Raw genomic sequence first — 26,393 nt, forward strand, 5'->3', positions numbered from 1 at the left:
ACTAATGAAAAGGATTATATTTTTACATTTACTGCAATAACTACATTTATTTGTTCGAAGACTGGCAGAATTTCATAATAAAATGGATTACTCTAAAAATACTGCTAATACTCTAAAGAAATAGGGTTTACAAAAATCACTGTATGTGTGTTTATTATACAGTAATAAGTTTTATTATTTCCCATGTTTGATATACTTAATTTCAAGCACGTAAGGGTGTGTCATGTTATGTAAATTGAATAAACTCTTGGTCCTAGAGCTGCCTTTGGATTTGTTAGATTCATGAAATGGCTATTTAGAAGGTAAATCATCTTGAACAAGATTAACTTCATAATATGCAAGTTTTAAAGAAGACCTGGCAAAACTTATGGAATAATTCACCCACTGAAATTTGTGTCGGAATGACCTCAGCAGAATGTAATGTTCTGCAAAAATTGAAAGTTCACCACAATGGCTTTGATTTAGAGGGAAAATAAAGAAAAAACAAACAAACTGAAATCATTTGACTAAGTTTGCCCAAAGTGCTCAAATCCTTTTTCTTTAAAACTTTTTTTCATAGACCATAGGCTAGTCAAGATCATAAGATATCTTCAATGGCGACTACTCAATTAATGAGCTTAGCAATGACATCGTTTGATGCTGGAAGTCTGTTCTCCTGCACATACTCTTCTAGTTGGGGAGCATTTCCATGCAGAACCCCTAACGCCTTGCAAAGGAATTAGCCTTCCTGCTTGCCTTTTCAAGAAGATATTCTACAGCTCCATTTAGACACTTAGCAGAAGGGCTTGCAATGAATAATTGGTAAAGTGCTCCAAGTTGGAAATAATTTCCTCTTTCAAAACTTCTGGTTCATTATTGGAAGTGTATATAGGAATCACAAGAAAAAGTGCTCTAATATGATGACTTCTGTAATGAGTTTGATGAAAAGTGTTTTGATCTAAACAAACAAACAACCCAGCAACAACAACAACTGTATGATATTACCCTGAAGTAGTCTGTGCAGTTTTTTAAGGATATTTCTTATGTATGGAAGAAATAGAATCTTACATTTATTACATCTTTTTTCCCCTGTGTGTTCATATGAGTGCAAATTATTCCTTCACGGAAAATATTGTAGTAACTGAAATAGAATTGTGCTATTTTGTTTGTTTTGTGAAGCCATTTCTCTTTAGGAAAAAAAAAATGGTTTTGATGACATTTTTTCATTGCTCTTTTTCTTTCCACTCCATCAGATCAGTATGCATTCTGTCGATATATGATTGACATGTTTGTCCATGGGGATTTAAGACCAGGTATTCCAAAAAAATTTTTGTGCTTGTCTGTTCTAATAGTCTTTGTCTCTCAGACAGTTGGTTTTTGTGTGTGTGTGTGCACTAAACTGTATTTTCATTTAAAAAAATTGCATAATGCATGTGTAGATCTAGAATAAAGCCAGTAAAAAAGCAGAAGTAATAACTGGCATTAGGGCCTTTAATTTTACCGCATGGCCTATTGCAAATGAAGTTGGCTGAAAGCTAAAAAAAAAATATGCTAATATCTTCATCTACAAAAAATGCTAATATCTTTAATAATATCTTGGAGCAAAGAGGTGAATCATCTTATTTTATTTCGAGTAAACTTATAAGGCCGCCGACAATAAAAGTATCCCTTTTTTTTCAGTAGTGAAAAATATTCAGATTAAATCCATCAGAATTCAAATATTTAATTTGTTTCAATTTTTTTTTTCTCACATGAACCAAGATTAGCCACTCCAGGGATCTACTATTGATGGAAATAGTCAACCTGGGAGTTAATAGTTAACACAATGGGAAAGTATTTTTACTGAAAGCAATTTATCTCTCATCTCTCCTATCTTTTTTAATTGTTGCCTAGAGTGTAACAAGGGATTCTTTACTAATATCTTAACTAAGAATGAATGACTCCATTGCTTATACTTGGCCTTTTGCAGATTTAAAGACTGATAAGAACTATGTTATATTTGGGAGAACAATTCTAAGAAGATGGTATTGTTAAGGAAGGAGATAATTTAAATTAGAATAATTGAAGCTTAATTGCTTTGTTTAAAGCAAATTATATTTTGCCTCTAAACTATTTTCATGGAAATTTCTCCAAACTTTATGACTACATTTATGCATGTATTGGCAAATTGGCATCATCATATTTAAAACAAGTATATAACACATTTAGCTCCTAGAAAATTTGAAGATCATGAGAATTTTGGCTCTCAGGAAAATTGAGTTAATTCTCATAATTTATTCAAGTGAATTTCCACTCCCTCCTCTTCTTCAGTTTTTAAATCCTTTTACTCTTTTTCTGTTTACTTTCTTATGAGTTAGAAACTGAAATGAAAGGGAAATCATTGAAAAGTATGGTGACTCAGTTGGATGATGACTCATTTGGGAAAAAGGATTCTTAACATACGTGTATAAAAGCATAGTAAAATTAAATGGAAACATGCAGGAAACTAATTTAATAATATAGTGAAAAAAGAGGGCTTTGGACGTAAATACAGGTGTAATGCTAGACCCCATCCTTTTCTAGCATTGTACCATAAGCAAATCATTGAACCCCACCTCGTCTTCAGTGTCCTTACATTGAGGTCAGAGTCACGACCTTGCCAATCTGTTGACCAAGCATATAAATAGATACATAAAATACTATTATTCTAACTTTATTCTTTAAATCGTTCAATTTAGCACAGCCTGTCTGCGTGAGTACCCCACATGAAAGAAACAACATTAGTGACTCTCGCTCTCTCTACAACATTAAGTCAATTTTAGGTAACAGATTTGCTGACAAGTTTATTTAACTGTGATGGTTTTAAAAAGTTATATTCTACACATATTTTGCTTCGAAAATATCAACTATTTCCTTGTAATGCAACATGAATCTATATTACTAATGAGCACGAGTTTTTAAATGCCATTGCTTGAGGAAAATAATGTGTTCATTGTGCTCCCCAAATTATTCATAGAGCTACTAATTGATCATAGAATGCAGTTTCTAGGAAACTCACAGGACAGAGGGAACCATACATTGTCAAAGTCAATGAGAGATGCTAAGAGTTTAACAGTCACAAGCTAATCATTTCTTTCCAAAAATTCAACAACAAATGAGGATCAGAAGGAACAGTGAAACCATCTCTGCCTGAGTTAAGGAGAATTCTGTTATTAACCATACAGGAAAACTCTTCTAATGTCCCATGTGAACATTTTCTAAATAGGCATGAGTTTAGATCTGTAGCACTATCTGATATTCTAACTCCTGGAAATCATTACCAAGTGCTATGGGATTATATTTCATACTAGCAGTTATTACCTTTCTAACCACCTTCCTAATTTATTTCATCTACCTACATTCATGATTTTGAAGGCTTATTGCTATAATGTCTAAGAAATACAGGAATATGTAGATCAGTATTTTGGGGGAAATTCTGTATTGTAGTCTTTCAGGGGGTGGAAAGGAAGAAGTTGGAGAAGGGAAAAAATATCTATATGGTATGCCTATTGTTTCATGTAACAAATTCTATGAACCTTCATAAGTGCACAGGAGGAAAATTTATATTACTTTTGTTGGTGACACAGTACAGAGAGCACTAAATATGGCCTGCGTTTTGAAAAATAAGGAATGAGAAACAAGATTTTATCTGAGTACAGTAATTTAGAGAAAATGCAAGTGATAAGACTCTGACTCTGACTGACAATTAGAGAATAAAACAATTCCTGCCAAGTTTATTGCTCTGCGTGTATCCAGTATTTATAAAACATTTGTGCTTCCATCTGTTTCTGTTTGGAATTAGTAGAACACCTGTTATTGTTTAGCTAGAGTTCATTATTAATTATTGGTAATGAATTTTTTAAACTATAATTTGATTTTTCCCTTTGGGATAAAGAACTTCCCTTATATAATGTTGCCACACCCTCAAAAGTAGCCCAAATTACAGTTGTGATTTGGAAAACCTTATTAATGAAATGTACTGACACTATGACATTAGTCTCAAGGTTTGCCTTTTATCCCATTAAATAAAATACTTCTAACAACGATAGTCTTACCAATTTTTTTGGCTAAAAAATACCTGAAAATGAACTGAATTGCTCTTTTTGAATCTCCGTAGTGAATATGCACTATCTTACCGTCAGTAACAATCCCCACCTCAATTATGAGGACCATCTTAACAAGCCAACATTAAATGTATGGATCGTATCATTTTGTTGAATCTAATTAAAATTCACCTGTACTGACTCACTCTATATTAAATTGGAAAATCAAGAAAATTCTATTTAAACTTAGAAAGTGAGTATATTCTACTAAGGCTGGCCCTATGGGCAACTGGAGTAGATGTATATGTGCAATGTATAATTTTAGGGGTGTTATAGATACTGAAATGCTTCCCTCTCTAAAAATATTCTCTCTACTGCTCTTAAATGATCTAACAACTCTGCCATTAGATCTCTTGATTGTGTACATGGTCAACGTTATAGAAAATGTTTTGAATAGTCCCTAAACTGCCTTAGGGAAAAGAAGAGGAAGGAAAGAGTGAGGAGGGAAGGGAGGACGACCCACCCTGTTTTCCTAAGGTGGCTCTCCTGAGGCTGATGATTCACACTTTTTAGGATTAAATAGTCTAGTTGTCATTTTCTTATGAGACAACTAAGGAAACCAGTCAAGGCAGATATAGTAGCTACATAGAGACTCAATTTACAGAGTTTCATACTTTTTGTTTTGTTTTGCTTTTAGAAATTGATAGTACTGAAGGTCAAGATAAATGATTTCAGATTTATTCATCTTTATCAACCTTCCAGTAACTCCAATTTCCTTTTCAATACTTTGCTGCTAAGCACATTTTTCTTAAGTGATAGCCATACTCATAATTTCATTCATTTACGTAGACTCTAAAAGAACCATCGCGATCTTGCTAGGCATTTTCACATTTCCTCTTCATCAAGTTCCCCTGGGCCAAATGAATTGCATGTATTGCTGGGCAAAGTCAACTGAGTTAGGCAAGAGATAAATTTCAATAAGGAAAAAAAAAAATCACATGGCTCACAGACCTCTTCATATTTACTATAGATAAGGAAATCAATTTAAATGTCCAGCACAGGAACCAGGCCTCCTGTACTTTTGCTTAGTAATTTTAATACTTTTCTTCAGCTCTTCATCTCTGTATGAAAAAAAAATTGTAATCATAAAACCATTACGATTAAAGTTCAATACCAGTTAAAGTTTATCCCTTAGAAGTTATCCCAACCATTGAAATTCCACCTGCTGTCTGACTTTTACTTGAGCCAAGAATTTATGTCAAGGTAATTTATTCCACTTTCTGTGTCATTTGCTCTCTTAAAATTGAAGGTATTCACCTATCAAAATCTTCTCTGACTATAATAAGGTATTCTTTGGCAGCTCGTATTCCAATTCTATGGGTTTTAAGTCCAAGCTAGAAAGAGCCTCAAGGAATAAGTTAGTACTCCTATTTTATTAAGATCCTTTTCTTGAACTTTAGTTGTGCCTAACTGCATTTTTGGTTTGATCCTGCTGAGAAGAGGTCAAATGTAATTGCATTATAGTCACTGTTATTTAACGGTTTAATCTAATGTATTTCAGAGCTCAATTGGCTGTAATGGAAAAGACTAGGTAAGAGTCAGCCTTACTTTACTTTTCTCTAAAAAAAGTACTGTTCCATAAAAACATACTTACTGTAGTTCGAACATCTAATTATCTTCACAAAATAAAAGCTTTGGGAGTTTTGATGTTAACTCAATGAATATTTGTTGAATCCCCTTAGCTAGCTGATAGCCTAGAAAAGAGATAAGACATAGCATAAATAACTTTATAACCAGGGATAAGTTGATAAGTGCAATAGAGGTTTAGAAAGTGTACATGATCATCTCAATATACTAAGAACAATAGTTATCTCCACTTACCACTTGGACCTCTCAATGTTTTTTAATATTTTGAATCATTTTTAAAAATGGTTCATAGAAGTAAGGATAAAGGGATATTGAAAATTGTGATATAAATGTAAATACAGCAAAGCTAAAAGTTGATTTAATCAGTTTTCTGATTTTGAATGTATATATACTCCAAATTGGAAATATCTTCAAAATGAACTAACTTCACATCTATTTATCATGCATAAACATGTCATATATGCATCTAATAGATACTAATTCCAGATTTCAAACACATCTCTAATAGGTTCTAACACAATATTATTTCTGGTTCTTTTAGAATTTATATTTCAAAAATGCAGCAAATTTTTGAAATCTTTGAGGTTCATAATTTCATTGAGAAGACAATATCATCTCCATCCCATCACTGTGAGACATTTTTTAGCTTTATAAACATTCTTTAAAATGATAAATCCAATGATTTTTTAATTTATACATTATTGATTTCATTCTGATACCTGCTTTTACCTTTCTTTAGCATTTGTGCACTTAAAAACTACAAATTTTCACACACAGATTTTATAAAAGGTGAAAAAGTACTGTAACATACCCTTCTAACAAAATGAGACAGGCTAGATTCTTGCACAAAATATTGAGTGATAAGGTCATGGTTGAAGGACTAACTGAATGAGAATACTATATTTCCTTTTTGTCCTTTGAAATGAATTCTTCACTCACTGATTCTATTTTTTTTAAGATTTTATTTATTTATTCATGAGACACACAGAAAGAGAGAGGCAGAGACACAGGCAGAGGGAGAAGCAGTCTCCATGCAGGGAGCCTGATGCGGGACTCGATCCTGGGAGTCCAGGATCAGGCCCTGGGCTGAAGTCAGGTGCTAAACCGCTGAGCCACTAGGGATCCCCTCACTCGCTGATTTTTGAGAAAATTCATTGCTATCTGAAAATTCATGGTCTGAGATTTCATTTGAATGATCAATTTCAATTTCACCCTAATCATTAAAGTTTAGTATACTGTTATCTCTCTTTTTGCATTCATCTCCTGATTTTAGTAACTGAAATACCTTCTTCGGTTGATTTTCTTCTCTTTGCAGCTATAGATGAAAAATAGAACTTCTAAATTCTAAACTGTGTTCAAAGAAACTAAAAGTAGACCATACAAATGTTTCCAGACTTCTTTTATACCTTCTCAAATGATGATGCACTACTTTAGTCACAGCAGGGAAGCTGAATAATGATGAGATAATGATGGTTTATTTTGCAGTTGCATCATCCTTCCAAGCAACTGCATCATTTTTCTATTTTTCTTATTATTTTAGTCATTTTTAGCATTGTTAGGAATAATTGATGAGTAATAATGAAATAATTCCTAAGTTGATGAGATTGAAATGTTCAAGATGGGGAAAAAAACAGTATAATATAGATTCCATCATGTGTCCTGGATTTCCAAAATTGTCCAATGGTGCTACATGGTAATTACAAGTTATAATGAATTTTTAAATGATTTTATAATTTTGTTTATAAAAAAAACTACGTTTAATTTATAATTTTATTCTATTTAAAAAAATAAGTAATATTTTTCTTTGCTCTTTGGAAAACCTATAAGAAAAAATAAGACAAGTCAGTCTCTACAAGTAGTTATAATTGCTCAAAACCAAACCAAACCAAACCTCAAAAACTAAGATTAAAAAAAAAAAAAAACTAAAAAAAAATTAAAAAAAAAAAAAAAAAAAAAAAAAAAAAACTAAGATTAGCTTCAATAGACTCTGATAGGCACACTGAAAATCAATAGTGAGAACATAAATGTGAAGGTCACACAAGCCAGGATTTAAATACTTTTCTTCTGCTAATTTTTTTTCAGTCTCAGTTTTTTATTAAAATATATTTCTTAAGGTTTTCAAAATGATGAAATGAGAAACTACATGCCCATGTTCTCTCCCCACATGTTTTTCCTTTCTCTTTTACTATGAAAATTTACTGCAATAAAGATAATGCTTTTGGTGTGAAAAATCAGAGAAGATCCTATGGAAAAAGAAAAATGGAAATGCGTCTTGAGACATTGGTAGACTATGTCTATATGAATTTAAGGATAAAGATATAAAGGCTGAAGGGATAACACTTAAGGCACAGAATCACACTATCTTGAAATGTTCTTTTGTGACTACCAGCTGGTGAGTATTTATTCTCTGCTAGTTTCTTAAAATAATCTTATTTAATCCTTATAAAACTTGGGAAGAGTGTTATCATCAACCTTGTTTTATAGAACAGAGAATTGAGGTAGAGAGAATTTAAGTGTTTTGTCCAAGTCAAACACCTTGCAGACAGGGGATTCAAACCCAGCCTGACTAATTCTAAAGCCCAAAGCTTCCTGCTTTTTTAGGTATAGATGCACAACTACAAGTGGCTCACTCCGATTGACACTCAGGGAACCTAGAAAGAGAAACAGAATTGGAAACATTTGTGCAAGAAGCTTTGGAGGGAATGAAATTGGAAAGACCAGTTGAGCTATGTCTAAGGAGAGGAAGTTAAGATTGATCTTGGGAGACGTAATAAAGAGGATTAAGATGATTTTAGAGATATCACAGCAGTAGAATCATGGGATTTATTATCACAAATACCAAAGGAGAGGAAAGTAAGATTTTTCAGAGGTTGTTGGCCTGAAAAACTAAACCAAATCAACCAACCAACCAACAAAAAAAAAACCCAAATAGGGGCTAAAGGAGGAGAGTGGGTCAAAAGTCACAGGGGTGGGCAGGGCTGGAGACATAGGAGATTTGGATACCTTTTCTGTTCTTAAAGCCACAGTTGCTATTCAGCTGCAAAAGGGGAATATGTGTGAGATTCCCCTCCAAACATCGTTTGTCAAGCACCTGCTAAATACCAAGGCTCATACCAGGTACTTTCACACACTTTACTCATTAAATTCTCATAACAACTTCTGAAGTCATCTGCAGTTAGACAACCAAATGTGGAGTTTCAGGGAGAGGTCAATGGTGGAAATGAGGTTGCCAAAAGAGTGAGTTAAAGAAGTCGGCATACAGATACTGAATACCTTCTTCATGATCTGCAGTCCCCAACCAAGCACAGTAGGGGATGTAAGAATGCTAAAGGAAGATCTCTAACTTTAACCAGTGGAATGGATGAGTATTTGAAAGAGAAAAAGGAACTAATAAATGGTAGGAAAAGGTTAAAGTTGGGAGAGAGATTGAGCATAATACTGATATTAATTGTTACAAGTTTCAGAGAGACATCTGTGGTTCCTGATGTCAGGGGAGATAAAGACATCTAGGACTTGAAGGATGGATTATTAGTATTTGATGCAGCTTAAAGGAATACACAGGCCTTGCTTTGTATATGAATGGAAGAGAAAATGAACAGGGACGTGACATGGCAGTGCGTGTGAAATTGATGTGCTTGTACAACGACGAGGGGATCAGATTGACAGCAAGCTAAGTTATGACTAGAAAACATCAGCAAAGTAAGAAGTGGATAAGTTTGTGGTGACATTACAGCTGCTCGGTCAATCAGGCCAAGCTGAAACTTGGAGCGGAAGAGGGTCTTTGAAACATTTTAAGCAGAACAATGACGTGAAACCAGTGTTTCAGAGAGTGTGATCAGATAGGGATTTAAAGGATTGAAAAATGGAGTAAAGTTTATGAAATATTGCGAAAGCTGATAAACCAAAAACATGGCTTTAAAGGAAGAAAGGGCAAATTTACTAGGCCATTGTTCATATAGATGGTCATGGGGACTGGGTGCAAGTAACTTACGAAATTAGTGTTGCAACTCAAAATGCTACAAACCGTTTTGACAATCAAAGTTCACACAGGTGGTAGAAACTCAAATGAAGTTAAGAGATAAATGAGGAGGGTGAAATATGTGTGACTATTTATTAAAAACATCGTGTAGTAAAAACAAAAAAAGTGCTGGAACTGAGCCACTGAGCGATCATCTAGAAAGAAGCAATGATTTCCTTTCCTTCTCTGGCTGAGTTTTGTTGTTTTGCACAACTTTGCTTTGATCTTCAGAGGTAGCCACACACAGACACTTCAGGCGGTGAAATCAGGTGGTTAGGCATAGACTCCACAGCCAGAAAGCACGGTTTCAATTCTAGGCCCTGCCACTTGCTTGAAATAAGACGTAGTCAAATTAACCAATCTCTTTCAGCCTTCATTTCCTCCTCTGTCAAAGGAGGCTGATAAGGTTGTGACAAAACACATTTGCAAAGGGTCAAAGCACACTTACGGGTCCCGGGCTCTCCGTGTGTGGGCTCTTCTTTGGTCATTGAGCACATATCTATGAGTTGTTACCAGCAGAATTGTGTTAGGGAGAGGAAAACGTTTTTTTCGGATCCACAGCAACAAATCATCTGTAACACTAATTTTGCCCACTGTAGCCATCTGCTGTCTTCCAGCCTTGGTCTTACCCCCTACATAAAGTGGGCAAAAATACATAATCCACACTGTGATATTGAGGATCATATGAAAAATCTTGCATTAAATACATAGAATGAGTTTGATTGAAGTGTATTTTAGGTAAGTTCTAGGTCCTATGCCAGATTCTAGGGATATAACAGTGAACAAATATGCATGGTGCTTACTTATCCTTTAAAGTGGGATCATAGACATTACTTTTTAGAGTTGACATGTGGATTCAGTCATGAACACACACACACACACACTGGAAAGACTGCTTGACTGACAAGCATAAGCACCATGTATGTCTATAGTGGTGTTGGAGCTGGTGATTGTGTCCAAATACAGCAAAATTGTGCTTTTCCTCTCACCCCTCCCTGTGTCTTTCTGATTTAATGATCGTGTATGATTTCCATTCTCTCCCTAGCAAGTCTTTGTTTTCTGCCTTGGACATACCTTTAAGAAACATTTGCTTTAAATCCCTCCTGGCTTATGTTTTGCCAAATCCATGGTACGTTTATTGAATTAAATTCATGATGCCTAATATTTATCTCAATGACAAAAATTATTGATGATCATCCCAGAGCAGCCCTCTTTACTCATTCCTAGAAATAATCTTGTTATTTAAGAAGATGACAGGCTTCTGAGCATTGCAAATAGGCCCCGCATAAAGATCCTTAAGGGAGTTATTGGTGGTATCTCTAGACACAGAGGCTCAGAATTAACAAAGACTGGTTTGCGACATGTGTCTGTAAACTGTAGGCCGCATAAAGCATTAGAACGAAGTGGTGAAGTGAAGGGGAGAAATCCTATGCTTAATCACAGGTGTGCATAGTTCATGGACTTGGCATATCCCCGTGAGGGTTGATTCTGATTATCTGAAGGTGGGCGATGTTCAAGGTAAATGTTTAAGATTTTCATATTTGTCACAATCCATCCACGAAACATTCCCATCACTATAAATAGCCGGTATGTACACAGACGTAGATCCGAGCACTTCTGAGTGGCTGTGATTCCTCTAACGCTGCTGTTCTCTCTCAAGCAGCCTTGTAGTGATGAAGAGGCTGAAGGTTTGGGGAGAAAGCTAGTAAATAAAAAGACTGATGTCCTCATAATATCGAGTTCGATGACTTCACTTCTCTGTGTCCATTTAAAGAGAACAAAACAAAGGCTTGTGTCATTCTTCTCACATCTTCCTACCCTTTTGAAAGTGGTGCTAGATTTTAGAGGAGTATCTTTGCAGTGAGGAAACTTTGATTCAAGTATCGTTTTGGTCTAGCCTTGTCACTGTTAATGGCACGGACTTGTTGTCAGACAAAAATAAATTCCTCCTCAGGTAACCCACTGAGACTATTCAAAGCATGTTCTAAAATAGTCTGAAAAAGGAACAAATAATACGGAGTCATTTGAATTGCTGCATGAAAAGCAAGGAAAATTAAGGCTTAATCAAAGAATTATCAAACTAATTAGGTGTTATTTATTAATGTGTCATGTCTTGTAATAATCTTATCTGTCAGTTCATATGCAAGAGTGCAGATTAAAAAAGCATTCCAGTAATTACGTGAATATATTCCCCTCCTGCTATTCCAAGGTTCATTTGGGTGGCCCTGTAGACAAAGAATAGAGAATCCGTGACTTTCTAACCATTCAAGTAAATATATAGTTCTTACCACTTTTCTTAAGCAGGATTTAATTTAAACATGGAAATAATAAGTATGTCTCATAGCTATTTTGATAGAACTAATTGTGAACTAAGCAGTTTGATATGACTGCTTTCAGAGACTTATAGATGATTCCTCATCCATGGCCGTTTTTCCCTGTGCCAGGATGTTTGTGCAAGATGAAGACAATGACTAATTTTGAAATATTCACATAAATGTTACCAATTTCAACATTTTGATGTTCAATGCTTGCTCAGCATTTTTTGGTCAGTCCTATGACTGCTCTTCTAGCGGTACTTTACATTTTCATATTTTACATTTTGGTTTTCTGAAATAGTCTAGCTTAAGACAAAATAGTACCATTCTTACCAGATGGTAGTAATAATTATACCATGTTTGAAGAGAATATATTTTGCCTATTTATATACTCATCAACATCCCAGTTAATATGCTCAGTCATTCTATATTAATCAGTCTCCCAAGAGTTACTAAATCCATAGTATATACTCAATACTAGTGGTCATAACATGAGTTGCAAAGCAGAAGGAGACAACAAGCTACTCAGATTATTATAAGGAAAGCAATGAACAGTATGAAACAGGTAGGGGAGAAAAATGGGAAAAGATACTAATGAAGTTCTAAATCATATTTGCAGGTTACACTCATAAGAAATGTCTAAAGAGGGGAGGGCCATAGAGCTTAGGATAGGCTTCATAAAGGTGTGGTCCTGGTAGTTTTTCAATGCTTACCTTCAGCCTCATTGTGATTGTTGCTATTAATTGCTTACAATGAATTTATTACTTATTTTTATTTAGGTAGCCCAGTTTTTCACTCTAAGGGGAGCAGAATAATCATAAGATGAAGTACGTGTACTCTATATTAATTGACAATACCAAGTGAGAAATCAATACAGAGGAAAAACTGAACAAAGTTATACCATATGCATGTCATCTGCATCATTGTACATCCTTTCAAATTAGACCCCATTATACTTTAGTGCCTATCTTTTGTCATTCACACTTAATTGTTTATATTACATCTCTTAAATTCCCACTACTCTATTTTATTCAATATTTCTGCTTCGTGGTTGGCATGCAGTTTTCCTGAAAGAAAAACTGTCACCTACAAATCACTTTCTATAGTAATCATCCATAGTGTTTAGGTAACGAGCGTGTATTTAGTGGCTAAAACTTGTTTGTATAAATTAGAATCTCATATAGAAAGTGAGGGAAAATAGAGAAAAAGAACCAATATTGTCATATTGAAACATCCTGTAAAAAACAACCTGATGATTTAATACTCTTTTATAAAACAGTTGCATAAGATTTAAACAGTTTCCATTTTCTAATATTTATGATGGGATTGTATTAATGATGATTTTTCTCCTGGAGGAATATTTTTTTCTTGTATAATTATAAATAGCCTGCTGGCAGACACTGGATAAGCAGTGTGTATTGTTTTAAATGACAAAATAGTATCAATTATAAACAATTTAAAACAGGAAGAGAAGTTGGATGGCTTCCAAATGTGTCATTCAAGGGAGAACATATTTGTGAATTTAATTGTGGTGTTAAGCCTATTAAACAGTAATTATTAACATGTTACCATTTATCCTTTATCTATCAAGTGCAAGTATTGAAATATTTCAGCTTATGTTATATGCCTGTAGTTGAAAAGGTGTGGAATTTTATCATCTTTTTTAAAGCACCTGGTAGAAAATTCTCTGCTAAAACAAAATGACAAATCCTTTGTCTCCTCCTGAGATAAATTCCAAAACCAGAAGGTCTCTTTTTAATTGGCTCTATGATTCGTCCTTAGGCTTTTCATATCTCTTCAAATTGCTTGTGAACATGGAATATTTGCATGTGTCAGAGACAATTAAACAAAAAAAAAAAAAAAGGAAAAGAAAAGAAATTTTCCCACAAGTGGAGAGAAAGGATAGGACAGTTGCAACATCCTTTCCCTTTGCCAAGTCCTGTGTGGTGTGGAAATAGCTAAACAGGGTGGTTTAAAAGTGCCAAATTGATTTTATTTTATATGGATGTGATCCTTGTGTAGAGGAGAAGCAGCACTGTTTTTTTTTTTCAAATGCCATGCTATAGCTTAAAAAAGTATGTCTCTGCATTTGAGGGTAAAGAGAAAGGAAAGTCACAGAGAATCTTAGTTAAAGTGACTTTCCTGGAGCTGAAGGAAAGCTCAGTCATACACATACTTTTTTGTAGCTATTTACCCTTTAAGGATTTTTGAGGATGATCTCAGGTGATGATGACAGCATTGATGAAGACAATGGAAAGATTTACCACTTACCAAGTCCTAATGGAATGCCAGGCCGGGTGCTGTGCTCAACTGTGGACATGGATCATCTCATTGATGAAGTTCTTATCAGAACCTAGGAACTCCATCTCATAGATTAGGAAATTGAACCAAGAAGAAGTTTTGGAGTTTGTCTGGATGGCTGGATATTGTCTCTAACAGAAGAGAGAAAATATATTTTTTTAAAGGGGGTCACTACCTCTTAGGTTTTCTTTCTTTTTTTTCCCTTCATTCTGTTTTGTAAGTGGTATGATTTAAGAAAAACAATCTTTGTTTCTCATACAATGCAAATTTGACACGCACTCCTAAATGTTGTCAATACAACTGCCAAAGAAAGCAGGCAATCTGCTGGTAACTTTCAGATGTCTTCGTTGGTTGGTCAGTGAAAGGAATCTGGGGACCGGGACTTCATACCTAAGAGCAAATGGTGACAAGCAAGTGGCTTGTCACCAAAATCCTGAAGGAATCTTGGATATGGTTTACTTTTAAATTTCCTGGGATTCTAAACTGGCCATAGGCCTCATAAAATATCACCTAACTACATGATTAGATTTTTAAGCTTATTTTATTCTTAATGGTTAGAGTGGCAGCAGGTTGAGATGGAGGAGAGCATAGAATAAATTTATCTCTAAGGTTGTTGGTGGGTCCTGAAGTTACTGAGAATGAAAACAACAGATTCAAGCAGGTTAGGAATTGATTTAGCAATCAACTGTGCCAGCTGCTCTCTGTCAATAACCTCTTTGGTAAAATCTAAAGTCAAACAACCAGAAAGAGAGGAGACAGAAGGAGCCATTATTTGTTCTTCATGTTTAGATAGTTTACAAAAATGTCAAGCCTCCTATCTCTTAAGGAGTGAATTTGTTATTCTACTTGTAAATTATTTTAGTACAATCTGTAAACATAATGATTTTGTCTTGGGAGCCATCCTTTCTTTTATTTCCTCACCTTCCTGGTTACTCACAATCCCAGTGATCAATGATTTGGTGTGGCTTGATTTTCCGTCTTTGAGTAAATCTGTGTAGTGTGTTGGATCTCTGAAAAGTAATACTGACTATAAAGCCTGAACTATTATATTTTGACTTGAGATTATAACACATTAAATGTACTCATATTTAGACATATGCTCTGTTAATTACCTGGCTGGTAAACAACAACCTTTTTAGAACTGATTCTTTTGCATCAAAAACAATGGTCAATTAAGTTAAATGAATGATAGCCTATTATTTGTTAGTATGTTAATGTGTGAGGGAGGAAGGGCATGAAGAGGGATTTAAGTGAAACTCGAGATTTTGACTCAATTTGATTTTAACTCAAAATTTTGATTTTGAGTTAAAGATAAATGACAAACTCTTGAAAACTATACATACATTTTTAGTTCTACTCAACTATGTACTTGACATTCATACATAAGTACAACATTTTAAATATTTGCCAGGGGAAAAAAGTCGATTTCTTTCTTAAAAATTAACTAAAGCATAGAGTCTATTTAGATTCCTTTAATTATTTTCAGTTTTACTGAGATAATTGACATCATATTAGTTTTAGGTATACAATATGATGATTTGCTATATGTATATATTGTGAAACAATTAAGTTAACATCCATTATCTCACATAGTTACAATTCTTTTTCTTATGATGAAAACTCGAGATCTAATCTCTTAGCAATTTACAAACAATACTATAGTCACCTTGCTGTACATTACATTCCTAGGACTTATCTTATAATTGGAAATTTGTACCTTTAGCCTATCTTCACTCATTTCACCCACTCTTCCCCCCCACCCCCCACCTCTGGCAATCACCAATTTGTTCTTTGCATCTATGAATTCTATAATGTTAAATTCCACATGGGAGATCATATGATATTTGTCTTTCTCTGACTGGCTTATTCCACTTAGCATATTAACCTCAAGGTCGATCCCTATGGCTGCAAATGGCAAAATTTTCTTTTTATGGCTAAATAATGCTCCCTTCTCTCTTTTTCTATAGGTGATAGATAGATAGATTCCATTTCTTTATCCATTCATCTGCTGATGGATAGTTGAGTGGTTTTCATATGTTGGCTATTATAAATAATACTGCAAAAGCTGATTTCTAATAAGATGAGCCATTTTTATACTACAGCTTCTCTGACTACTCAACACCTTAGAAAGTAGGCATCTCCATTTTGGTAAAGCATATTAGATATTTTTGACACTGGAAAACAATATCTCAGAGACCTAATCTGAATTCATTATAAAGTTGAATATTGAATTAACATAACAGATGTATTATTTGTATTTTAAGTTATCTTCCAATGGAACAAGGTTTAAAATGTCCATTAATAATATCACTTTGTTATAATACAGAGCACTGCATTTAATATCTGTCTTTTAAATTATTATAAAATGATATCATTGACTATAGAGTTCTAAAGCATAATATAACAATATAATGATTATCTGTAATTAATTGAAATTGTTTAGTGCTGATTATTCTAAATTTTATACATTTATTCATTCCTTGTCTCTTTATACTATTTCTAAAATAAATGAAAAACACAAAGACAACATACTACTGTGCAAAGAGCAGCACTGACAATCTGCATATATAAATCCTACTTATAAGTCACTCAGGTGAATTTAACAAGTTGTTCAACTTCTTTAGATTTCAATGTTTGGCACTAAAACAAGTTAATTCAAGTTAAATCTATAGGTGTGGAATTGTTTGGGCTGAAAAATACCTCAGTGAATAATCTAAATAGTCTTCTGTCCACTTGAGGAGACCTGTAGATACTCAGAATATATTGCAAGTGCTATAACTTGATTAAACTACTTAGTGAAGCTACATTTTCTTATCTTTGGGCTTTAGCTCACTATTTTCCCAGTAGCCATGGTTAAACACATTAAATGTTTCACTTTCATGGGAAGATTGTTGTTCCATTCATAAAATAGGTACTGATTCTCACAGAAAGAAAATGCTTTGGTCTGGAAGTATAAATGATTTTAAAATGAAAAAATGAATAAATAAAAAAAATGAATAAATAAACCAGTAAAATTTCATTATTTTGTTGGAAGTATTTTGTACATGATCAAGAACTAAAAAAAAAACTATAGTTCTATCTTTTCATATGCAAATGTTCTAGAAACAGTTTGACAGAGTAGCATTTAGTAACATTCACTGATTCACTTAATTCAGTTAATCATTCATTTTCTCCTTTAATTATTCATTCTCCTACCCAAGTGTATATTGTTCCAAACTCTGTCCTTAAGTTGCTCATAGTCTAGTGAAGACTTAAAAAAAAAAAAAAAAGGAAGGAAGGAAAGCCCAAACTTGTAAACGAAGGAATGCATTGAAGAATAGAAGATAAAGTGCATCCTAGGTGCTCTGGGAGCATATGCAGCTGTAAGGGGATTGTATGGAAGAGAATCAAGGAGATGATAAAATGGCCAAGTTTTGAGGAATTACTAGAATAAGCCAGGTTCTAGGAAGTTTCATCATTAAGAATTTGCAATTCTAGGGATCCCTGGGTGGCGCCGCAGTTTGGCGCCTGCCTCTGGCCCAGGGCGCGATCCTGGAGATCCGGGATCGAATCCCACGTCGGGCTCCCGGTGCATGGAGCCTGCTTCTCCCTCTGCCTATGTCTCTGCCTCTCTCTCTCTCTGTGACTATCATAAATAAAAAAAAAAAAAAAAAAAAAGAATTTGCAATTCTAGAGATTTTTTATTAGATAGCAAGTAGGATATTTGTATTCTAAGTGCATGAGTGCTTTCTGAGTTTTTATTTTTATTTCTTTTAATTGAGACTGCAGTCCATCTAACTTGCCTCATTAATCTCTTTCCCTCCCAGCTTTGACCTTTGCACGAAAAGAAAAATGTGTAGTTCTTTTTACCTATTTGTCTCTTTCTTCCATCTTTACTGTCTGTCCCTCGGTTGATTTTGTGTGCAAATACAATTTGCTGTGGTTTTGAAAATATATATGGTCCGGATAACTAGAAGAAACTAAGAAAAGCAAAGAAACGGTAATACTGAGAGTTTTGAAGCCTCTTACTTGAAAGTCTATCTAGAATTGTGGAAATGAGGTCAGATAACAAAAAGATTGATTTAAGTAGTGAGCCTTTTTGATGGGCCACTGGAGGTCAATTCAGCATCTAATTAAGGTTAAACAAAGCATAATCACTGAAGAAAACGATAAAACTCTTTATAGTCTGAAGTAAATACTTACAGATCTTTCAAGGGTTATGAATCATTAATGACAATAGATAAAATAATTGGCATTTGTCTTGGCCTTCCAAATAGATATTAAATAAATAGAAAAATAAAATGGAGTGGAAAAAAAAAAAAAAACCTTAATCTTAAATTGGATCTGCTCTCAATGCATGACTTTGTTAAGCTATTTATCCTTCCAGGGACCAATTTTTTTTTTTAATCTGAAAAATCAGGGTGTTAGAATAGTTGATTTCAAAGGTCTCTCCTACACCTCAACACTCTATGAGCATGATTCTATGCCCCTATTTTTATTAGGTCCCAAACATCAGATATCATGTCATAATCAAGGTATAAGGATAAATAGAAGAACCATATGATCTGAAATCAATCTTATTTCCTTTCTTTAGTTGACTGTTCTATGGAAAATTTTTCTACTTCATAAATTGGAGATGAAGAGGAAAAAACACTGATATTACCTTTATCATTTTTAATCAAAAGAATGTATGAAATATGCATTTGGCTACTATTCCATGCTTTCCATCAAAGTGAATATGCAAATATATAACACATGGAAATATTAGGGAAGCTTTTTATCAGGATGGAAAGAAACCTTTCCAGTAGAAACATTTTGGCCTGGAGGAGGTTCTTTGATCTAAGAAGTTGAAGCTTTTGGTGTTTTAAAACCCTTATAGTAGGGTCGTGTAGCCAATTTATATTAAATAATCCATTTGCTTAAAACTTTTCTAAAATCATAAAAAAAAACTTGAAAATTACTTGCCAATGAGATGTTATTGGAATAACCCAATAAAGGAATTATGGCTTCTACTTCAGTGTCCTCTACATAAGACCTCTGGCAAAATTGAAAACAATATAATCCAAGTGACAACAATGACTAAGCAGTTAGTCCATAAATGGCACCTAGCTGGGTAAATGGAAAATTCCTTGCCCTTATCTGAGTGTTCTCATTTGTTCCCAGAAGCTCAGGTCAAAGGATTTCTTTCCCTCACTCTCTACATTAAATTCATTGAATAGTCCTATTGTGTTTATGTCAAAAGGTACTCTGATTCCATCCACTTACCTACAACTTCTGTGGTTTTCATAGATCGTATATTTAAAAATGCCACCATTACTCAGAATAGCTTTCCTTATTACTCTTTCTTGATAGATTTTTCATAGGATGCTTATTTCCATTTTACTTACTTAGTTGCTACTTTTTGTCTCCATCCACTAGAATCTCGGCCCCATGACATGGGTGATTTTGTCTCTATTGTTCTCTGCTGTAATTCCATATCCTACGAAAGTAGGCATTCCATAAATATTTATTGCATGAATGATGAACCTCAGTCCACCTAGTGTAAGTCCACGTCACTTCTTCACCTGGGTTATTTCAGTTGTCTCCACCTGGTCTCTTGCTGCCTGTCATAACCTACATGCCATGCTCAAACCCTACAAAAGCTTACCACTGCCCTTAGGACAGATCTAAACTTGCTGGAACAGCCTAGAAGACTCTGATATGAGCTCATTTCTGTTCTCCATCATCAATGACCTTTAAACAAGCCAGGCTGGTTCCTAGCTTTGGCTTTTGGCATTGCTTTACCATGTCAAGAATCTTTTTGTCACAGATCTTTCTGACTTTTGCTCTGCTGTATTCAAGTCAGAGCTCTAGTGTGTTCTCGTTAGAGGTAGAGCCACTTCCTATGTCTTGCATTTGTGCAGTTTGTGTACTTACACAAAGACTCCTTACTCTGATTCCTCCACCCTGAGACAACATGCCCTGCATTGGAACAGCAACTGCCTAGGAAAGAGCTGAGTCTTAATTCTGCACTAAGTGGGTTTTCCTAGTCAAACCTTGCCACCATGGACTCCACACACTCAGAATGGACACATTTTTCTAATTTGCACAAAGCTTCAGAGGTTAGTGGAATCCTCCTTCATGGTGGCCCTACTCTTCCTTTTCTGTCCAATTTAGCACCATCTCTTTCCCCAAGGCATTGTCTGCCTCACCACTCTGTTTTGATGTCCCTACTTTCCTGAGCTCAAAAATGATCTGTCTTGCTTGTTGATCACCTGTCTCCCTCCATCTCTAACATAAGCTCTATAACAAAAAGGTCTTTGTCTTCACTGTGGTCCCTCAGTGATTTCATTTGCACTAATATGCCCATGAACACTTACAACAAGCCAGCTAGGGCAGAGATATATTGTTCTCTAAGTCCTTGAAACAACTAAGACCTATTAAGGAATAATTGCCTGTTTCCTGAGTACCCTCTCCATGAGATCATGTATAAGGGATGCAAAGTAGCTGTGTAGAATTTAACAGTTCATAAGTGGCAGGTATAGAGATGCCTATACTGGAGTAAATACCTCCTTGATCCACCCACCTCATATGAAGTCCTGAACTTCTTCAGATGGTTCCTTACTGGTGAGGTCCTCATTGCAGAGGCAAATTCACAAACCTAGGATTATTATATGAGGGGTCTAAAATTTTTGTTAAATAGATGGGATGGGAAAGGGAGGAATTGTTGATACTCAAACTCCTTCTACTCCTCTCTCAAAAGTGCATGGCAAGTGAAAGACACTCAGTAAGGAAACCTGGAGAGCAAAATGTCCCTACTTTTAATAAAGGACACTAGCACAATCACATGACTCAGTCTAAGATATAAAACTATACATAATTTTCCTATTTGTTCAATTCCAAACTTTAAAAATATTATTCTACATGTTATGAAAACATTCAGCCTAGGAACCTTGTGCAATGCATACAACTAATGTTATTGCTTTAACAAACTTGACCATCATTTTCGATTAAATTCAGATCTCCCCACTTCACTGTTAGTCATAGATTCACTACTGATTATTATGAAACTGAAAGAACAGAATGAGATAGGAATATGTAATTATTGTGCACATTATGTAAATGATTTTTTTCAAATGTAAATGAATTTTAACTCAATGGTCACTTGCTAGAATGACACCATCTCTATCCCAGAATCCATCACTACTCATTGTTGGCAGTACAAAGGTTTTTCAAGGAGTTTATAATTTTCTGGACATACTCAGTACCTCCAGGAGAATGCAATAGTAGCCTAAGGAATTAAATCTCTATCAGGCATTAGAGAAAAATATCTCCTCAACATTTGTTTCAAGATGTAGGGGGTAGGTTTTAGTTGTATAGAAATGTTGTATGGAATCTCTTTTGATAAAGAAACCAGATGAATTAAATTTTAGTATAGTGAATTGTTTTTTACTTTATATTATCTGAATTCAGCCCATAGCCTCCTACTTGACTTGAGATTTCAAGTAATTCCATGCATCATTTCCAGCAGTGTAAAGAAAACATTGGTAACTTAGATCATTAGAAGGAATGCACACTGCCTACTATTCCCAGTGGAATTTGGCTAAACCAAAAACAATCAAATTGATTCGTGGGAGAAAAAACTCAGAACAATAAAATATTGGCAGCTTACAAACACGCCATTCAGGTATTATGGAAATAAGCCAGTCCAAATCACTCAAGGAAAAAAAAAAATAAAGCCAATTCACTATGTTTGAATGTCAGAGGGATTTTCAGGTAATAGCTTGTAAAATGAAGGGCACCTTTAGAGTCCCAACATAAATTTCAACAACCTAAATCGTTCCTTCAGAAAGTAACAATCCTCAGGAATTGCAAAGGAATATATTCCTAATAAAATTATAAGCTTCTTCCCTGTAAATGAGTTCTGCTATTTCTGTCAAGTTTAATTTTACCTGTTGTTATATCTTTGTTCATGTACTTTCAAAATCTATTTCGAGTCTTCTTGTGTAATTAGATGGGATACAAATTGTAAATTCATTATTGAAAAAAATTAGTATTTGGAGTATTTATTGTGTTAGATGCTGCATTGCTGAATCCCCATAACGGCCCTAAAAACTCTCCTCATTTCATAAGCCCTAAACTGAGGTTTGAATACTTCATGAGATTTTCAAGTTTTCCCAGATTGTAAGTGATGAAGGTGAAGCTCTTACCACTTGACCCTAAACATACAGTCTTTATACTCAGCAGCCCTCTTGACTATAAAATTTTATTATTAGTATAACATTACATAAGCATTATTGATTATATAATGTACCTATTCATATATAAAATGGTCTATGATTTCAAGAATATTCTCTGACATTATTTAGACATAAAAGAAGAATTTTCTTTAAGTCACATGTCATACTCAAGGATGACATATCTGATTTGTTTGGGTGCTCCCTACCACAATATAAATTTGCTTTGAGCTAATAATTCCCTTGCCAGGGTGACTTACAACTGTCACTATGGAGGCAGGAAGACATCTGGATTTTCTTTCTCTTTTTCTTATGGTCCTACTTCCCCACTGTCTCCATTGCATCACACTGGTGCAGTCAGCCACTGTGGGAAGCATAACACAGTTGGTCACCGTCTTAGAGAATTAGATATAAACTAGATATTATATTTTTTGCACCAGTTTGTTTGTTTTAGGAGTCCTCCAAATTTTGGCCTCCATGACTTTTTTTCACCAGATTCTCTCTGTGTGGAATCCCTTCTTCCCATTTCTTTATCTGGCAAACTCATTTTACATATTTATTTTTATTTATTTTTTTTCATTTTACATCTTTAAACACAGGTTACAGTTAACCTCCTCCAGGGATCTCTCTGCAACATCCCCTCTGTATAAATAAATTTCTCATCATCACGCTAATATTATAGCAATCTATTATATTGATCTAAATCTGTTTTAGTCAGTATTTGAGAACTTCTTGAAGGCAGGGCTGGGGTTTAACGTCTTTGGTCTTGGCACATAATAAGTGCTCATTGAAATGTTTTTAAAATAAAATAGTGACTTCATAGTTCCTCCCAGAAAAGCTAAAAATATTTTCGAGTGCAAATTATGAATAATTCCCTAGAAAGAATTTCATTTTGAAATAAATTTCTAAAAAGCTTATCGAGACTATAAAGGACTGTGATTTTGCATCACCACTGTTCATGAAAGTATATGACAAGGAGAAAGTGGCTTAGATTGAACAGGAACCATTCTATGAAGATATTTTTGAAAGCCTCAGTATTTGGAAACAATTAATTTATATTCATGGCCACCTGGATTTTAAACTTTAATCATTTAATGGGCTCCTCCCTAAATCTAGATTCTTCCTGGATTTAAGAGCTACAAAATGTCAACCAACCTTAGAAATAGTTTTTCAAGAATAGCTCTCAAGCAAGACTTGGGAATGGATATTTACAAGTATATGTGCCTTTGACTTACAAAGAAGGTGGGGTTCAGCGTGGAAGCTTCATGCGTTAGTTCCACAGGCAGTCATGGATTCCCTTATAAAAGATGACCCTTTTCTGGCCCTAGGAAGTTTTAAAGAGGCTTTAAGCACCCCAAATCTGGAGCCTACATGGAAATTCAGCTCCATTTCTTAGTTGCTGAATGGCCTGAAAACCTAGTCACTTTAGTTTTCAAACTGTAAAGTGAAAATTACACCTACACCCTAAGGATCTTACAAAGATTAAATAACATAATATTTCAAAAACTGATTGGGATTGCTCTAGGCACAGATTAAACAATATATAAATGTTAGCTAGGGAAAAATAAAGGAGATCAAACTTTTTTTAGAGTTCCCAGCCTCATCTTTTCTGTGTACACTGAAAGAAGAACTTGCACGTTGCAATATGTTTCCATCGAATATTGCTCTCAGGAGGGAAAAAAAATGATAAGAATACGGATTGATACTTTTTGAGGTATTTGGCCTGTATGTTATGAGACAATGTGCTTTTATGCACACTCAAACATGCTCAAGAATGAACCTGGGTGAGTTTAACAACTGTAGGGACATTTTATAATGAATGGAGACTTCTCTTTGGCATGAGGGTCTGGGATGCTTCCCTTCTCACCACCCCAGAGGGTGGTATGTGTGCCACTTCAATTGCTCTGCTTGCTAATCCACAATTCACCAGAGCAAACTAATTTTGACAAACTCTAAAAAAGGAAATCTTCCAGTAAGCAGGCAGGTCTGCTGACAGTTGATAATATCTAGTTGTCAGTGAGATTTTAGAAGGTGCATATGCCCACATCAATTCCTGAATTTAAAAGAAACACACAGCAGAAATTTGTGGAATGAAAATTAATGATAAAACATTTTGCAAGCATTTCATATGGGATCATATGTTAGTTAATGTTTACAGTTCATGGCCTGGATGGTTTGGGTTAATTAAAGAAATCACTTGGGATAAGGAAGCACTCAGAAACGATTGTGGGTTTTTATACAGTTCATAATAAGCCCAGAGACTTGAGGGAGCCTTTCAAGACTCTATAAAACTGAATATATTTTCCCTCTGGCCCATTATTTACTTAACTGCAGGTCATTTATTTTGGCAGAAGAAAATGTACCTGTTCAATATCAAAAGGCCCATGAATTTTAACCTTCTTTTATTGCCCTATTATATCATTTGAGAATTTTTAGTTAAATGAAAAAAAAAATGGTGATTTTTCTCTATATTAGGAGTCCTCTCAGCTTCTGTGATTTTAGTTTCCATAATTTAAAGTGCATATTGAAAATAAATTGCTTTATTTGATTGCATGTAGATTTTCCATTAATGAAGTCCAGTAGATATATTTAACATTGTATATACATCTAGGAAAAGTAATATATTCAGAAATGGCTCTGAAGATAACGGAACCTGTGTATGTATCCACTTAAAGATCTCACCTAATAACACTTTTCTTATTGCATAATAATATGAATTTATACTTTGGATTATGAATTATGCATGTTGGGGAGAGATCTAGCTATTTTAGTCATGGATATTAAATTTGTTAATCCTTTTTTTGTCAATACCTACTCCTACATTGTGTGCACAGGACAAAGCCCAGCCTTACCACCTCCATTACCAACAGTACAAGCTTCCAGACCCACTCCGGCATCACCTACTCTTGAAGGCAAGTATTTTATTTTTCCTAAAGTCTTCTCTGTTGTAGATAAAATAGAAGGAAGAGAAATAAAACAGTAACAGCAGAAACAACAAAATCCGTATTTTCTCAAATAGCTTTAGTATATCTAAGCTGCAGTTTACTTTTCCTGAAATTACTACTTGCTGCTTTTTGAAAAACCAAAAATTTCCCCTTGAGGCTTTATATTGGTAACTATAGCACTGGTAGCAGAGAAAGAAATGTCTGGGGGAAAAAATTCGAGGTCTTAGGATCTGGAGTATAAGAGAGAAAAACTTCCAGGTAGTCACACCTTGCTGTTACCACAAACTCCTAGATCTAGGACAAGATGTAGCAAGAGGAGGGCCCATAGAGCCCTGTAAAGTACAGAGCCTATAGGAGGTGCCCTGTTTGCTGGCTTCTAAGGGTTGTGCCAATTACCACAATGTGGTAAGAACCAAAAAATAAGTCAGTGCTGAGTACCATGGGAGCTTAGAGAAGGGAGGGCATAGCTCTTGGTGGAAGAAGTGAAGAGGACTCTAGGAAAGGCTTCTCTGCAGAGGTGGCTGAGGAGCTAAAGTCCCAAGAATAGGGAGGAATAAGCAAGGAAGGCAAGAACATTACCAATAAAAGAACTGGCATATGCAAAGCCATGGGGATGAGAAAGAAAGGGATTTAGTCCAGAGAAACATAAGTAAGACAGCATGGAGAGGGGCTGGGACAGCTCATAGAAAGGCATGCAAAGTATAGGTCATGACATGCCTTGTAGGCTAAGCTTGGGATTGATTTTTTAAAATTATTTTTTAAAGATTTTATTTATTCATGAGAGACACAGAGAGTAGAGACAGCGAGAGAGACAGAGACACAGGCAGAGGGAGAAGCAGGCTCCATGCAGGGAGCCCGACGTGGGACTCAATACCAGGTCTCCAGGATCAAGCCCTGGGCCAAGGGTGGCGTTAAATCCCTGAGCCACCCTG

At 34.8% G+C, this 26,393-nt stretch overlaps 1 protein-coding gene and 1 long non-coding RNA gene across 13 annotated transcripts in view; one reads left to right on the forward strand and one right to left on the reverse strand.

Annotated features, from left to right (window-relative positions):
* The window catches only part of TRDN (triadin), a 363,753-nt gene that overhangs the window by 115,867 nt on the left and 221,493 nt on the right, over nt 1–26,393 (forward strand). For all 12 annotated transcript variants that reach the window (XR_012002811.1, XM_072765072.1, XM_072765079.1 and 9 more), the window contains exons 9-10: nt 1,233–1,292; nt 25,351–25,428. Coding sequence is in view for 11 of the 12 variants with exons in the window: in XM_072765072.1 (XP_072621173.1) it covers nt 1,233–1,292; nt 25,351–25,428 (138 nt within the window). In the remaining variant the exon portion in view is untranslated. The remainder of the gene's footprint in view (nt 1–1,232; nt 1,293–25,350; nt 25,429–26,393) is intronic.
* Nucleotides 1,590–26,393, reverse strand: part of LOC140599823 (uncharacterized) — a 43,006-nt gene continuing 18,202 nt past the window's right edge. The window contains exons 2-6 of the long non-coding RNA XR_012002815.1: nt 14,292–14,452; nt 10,780–11,699; nt 10,154–10,337; nt 5,695–5,794; nt 1,590–5,161 (exon numbers count right to left, since the gene is read on the reverse strand). This is a non-coding gene — a long non-coding RNA (uncharacterized lncRNA). The remainder of the gene's footprint in view (nt 5,162–5,694; nt 5,795–10,153; nt 10,338–10,779; nt 11,700–14,291; nt 14,453–26,393) is intronic.

Source organism: Vulpes vulpes, chromosome 1 (genome assembly GCF_048418805.1).
Source record: "Vulpes vulpes isolate BD-2025 chromosome 1, VulVul3, whole genome shotgun sequence".
NCBI classification, from domain to species: domain Eukaryota; kingdom Metazoa; phylum Chordata; class Mammalia; order Carnivora; family Canidae; genus Vulpes; species Vulpes vulpes.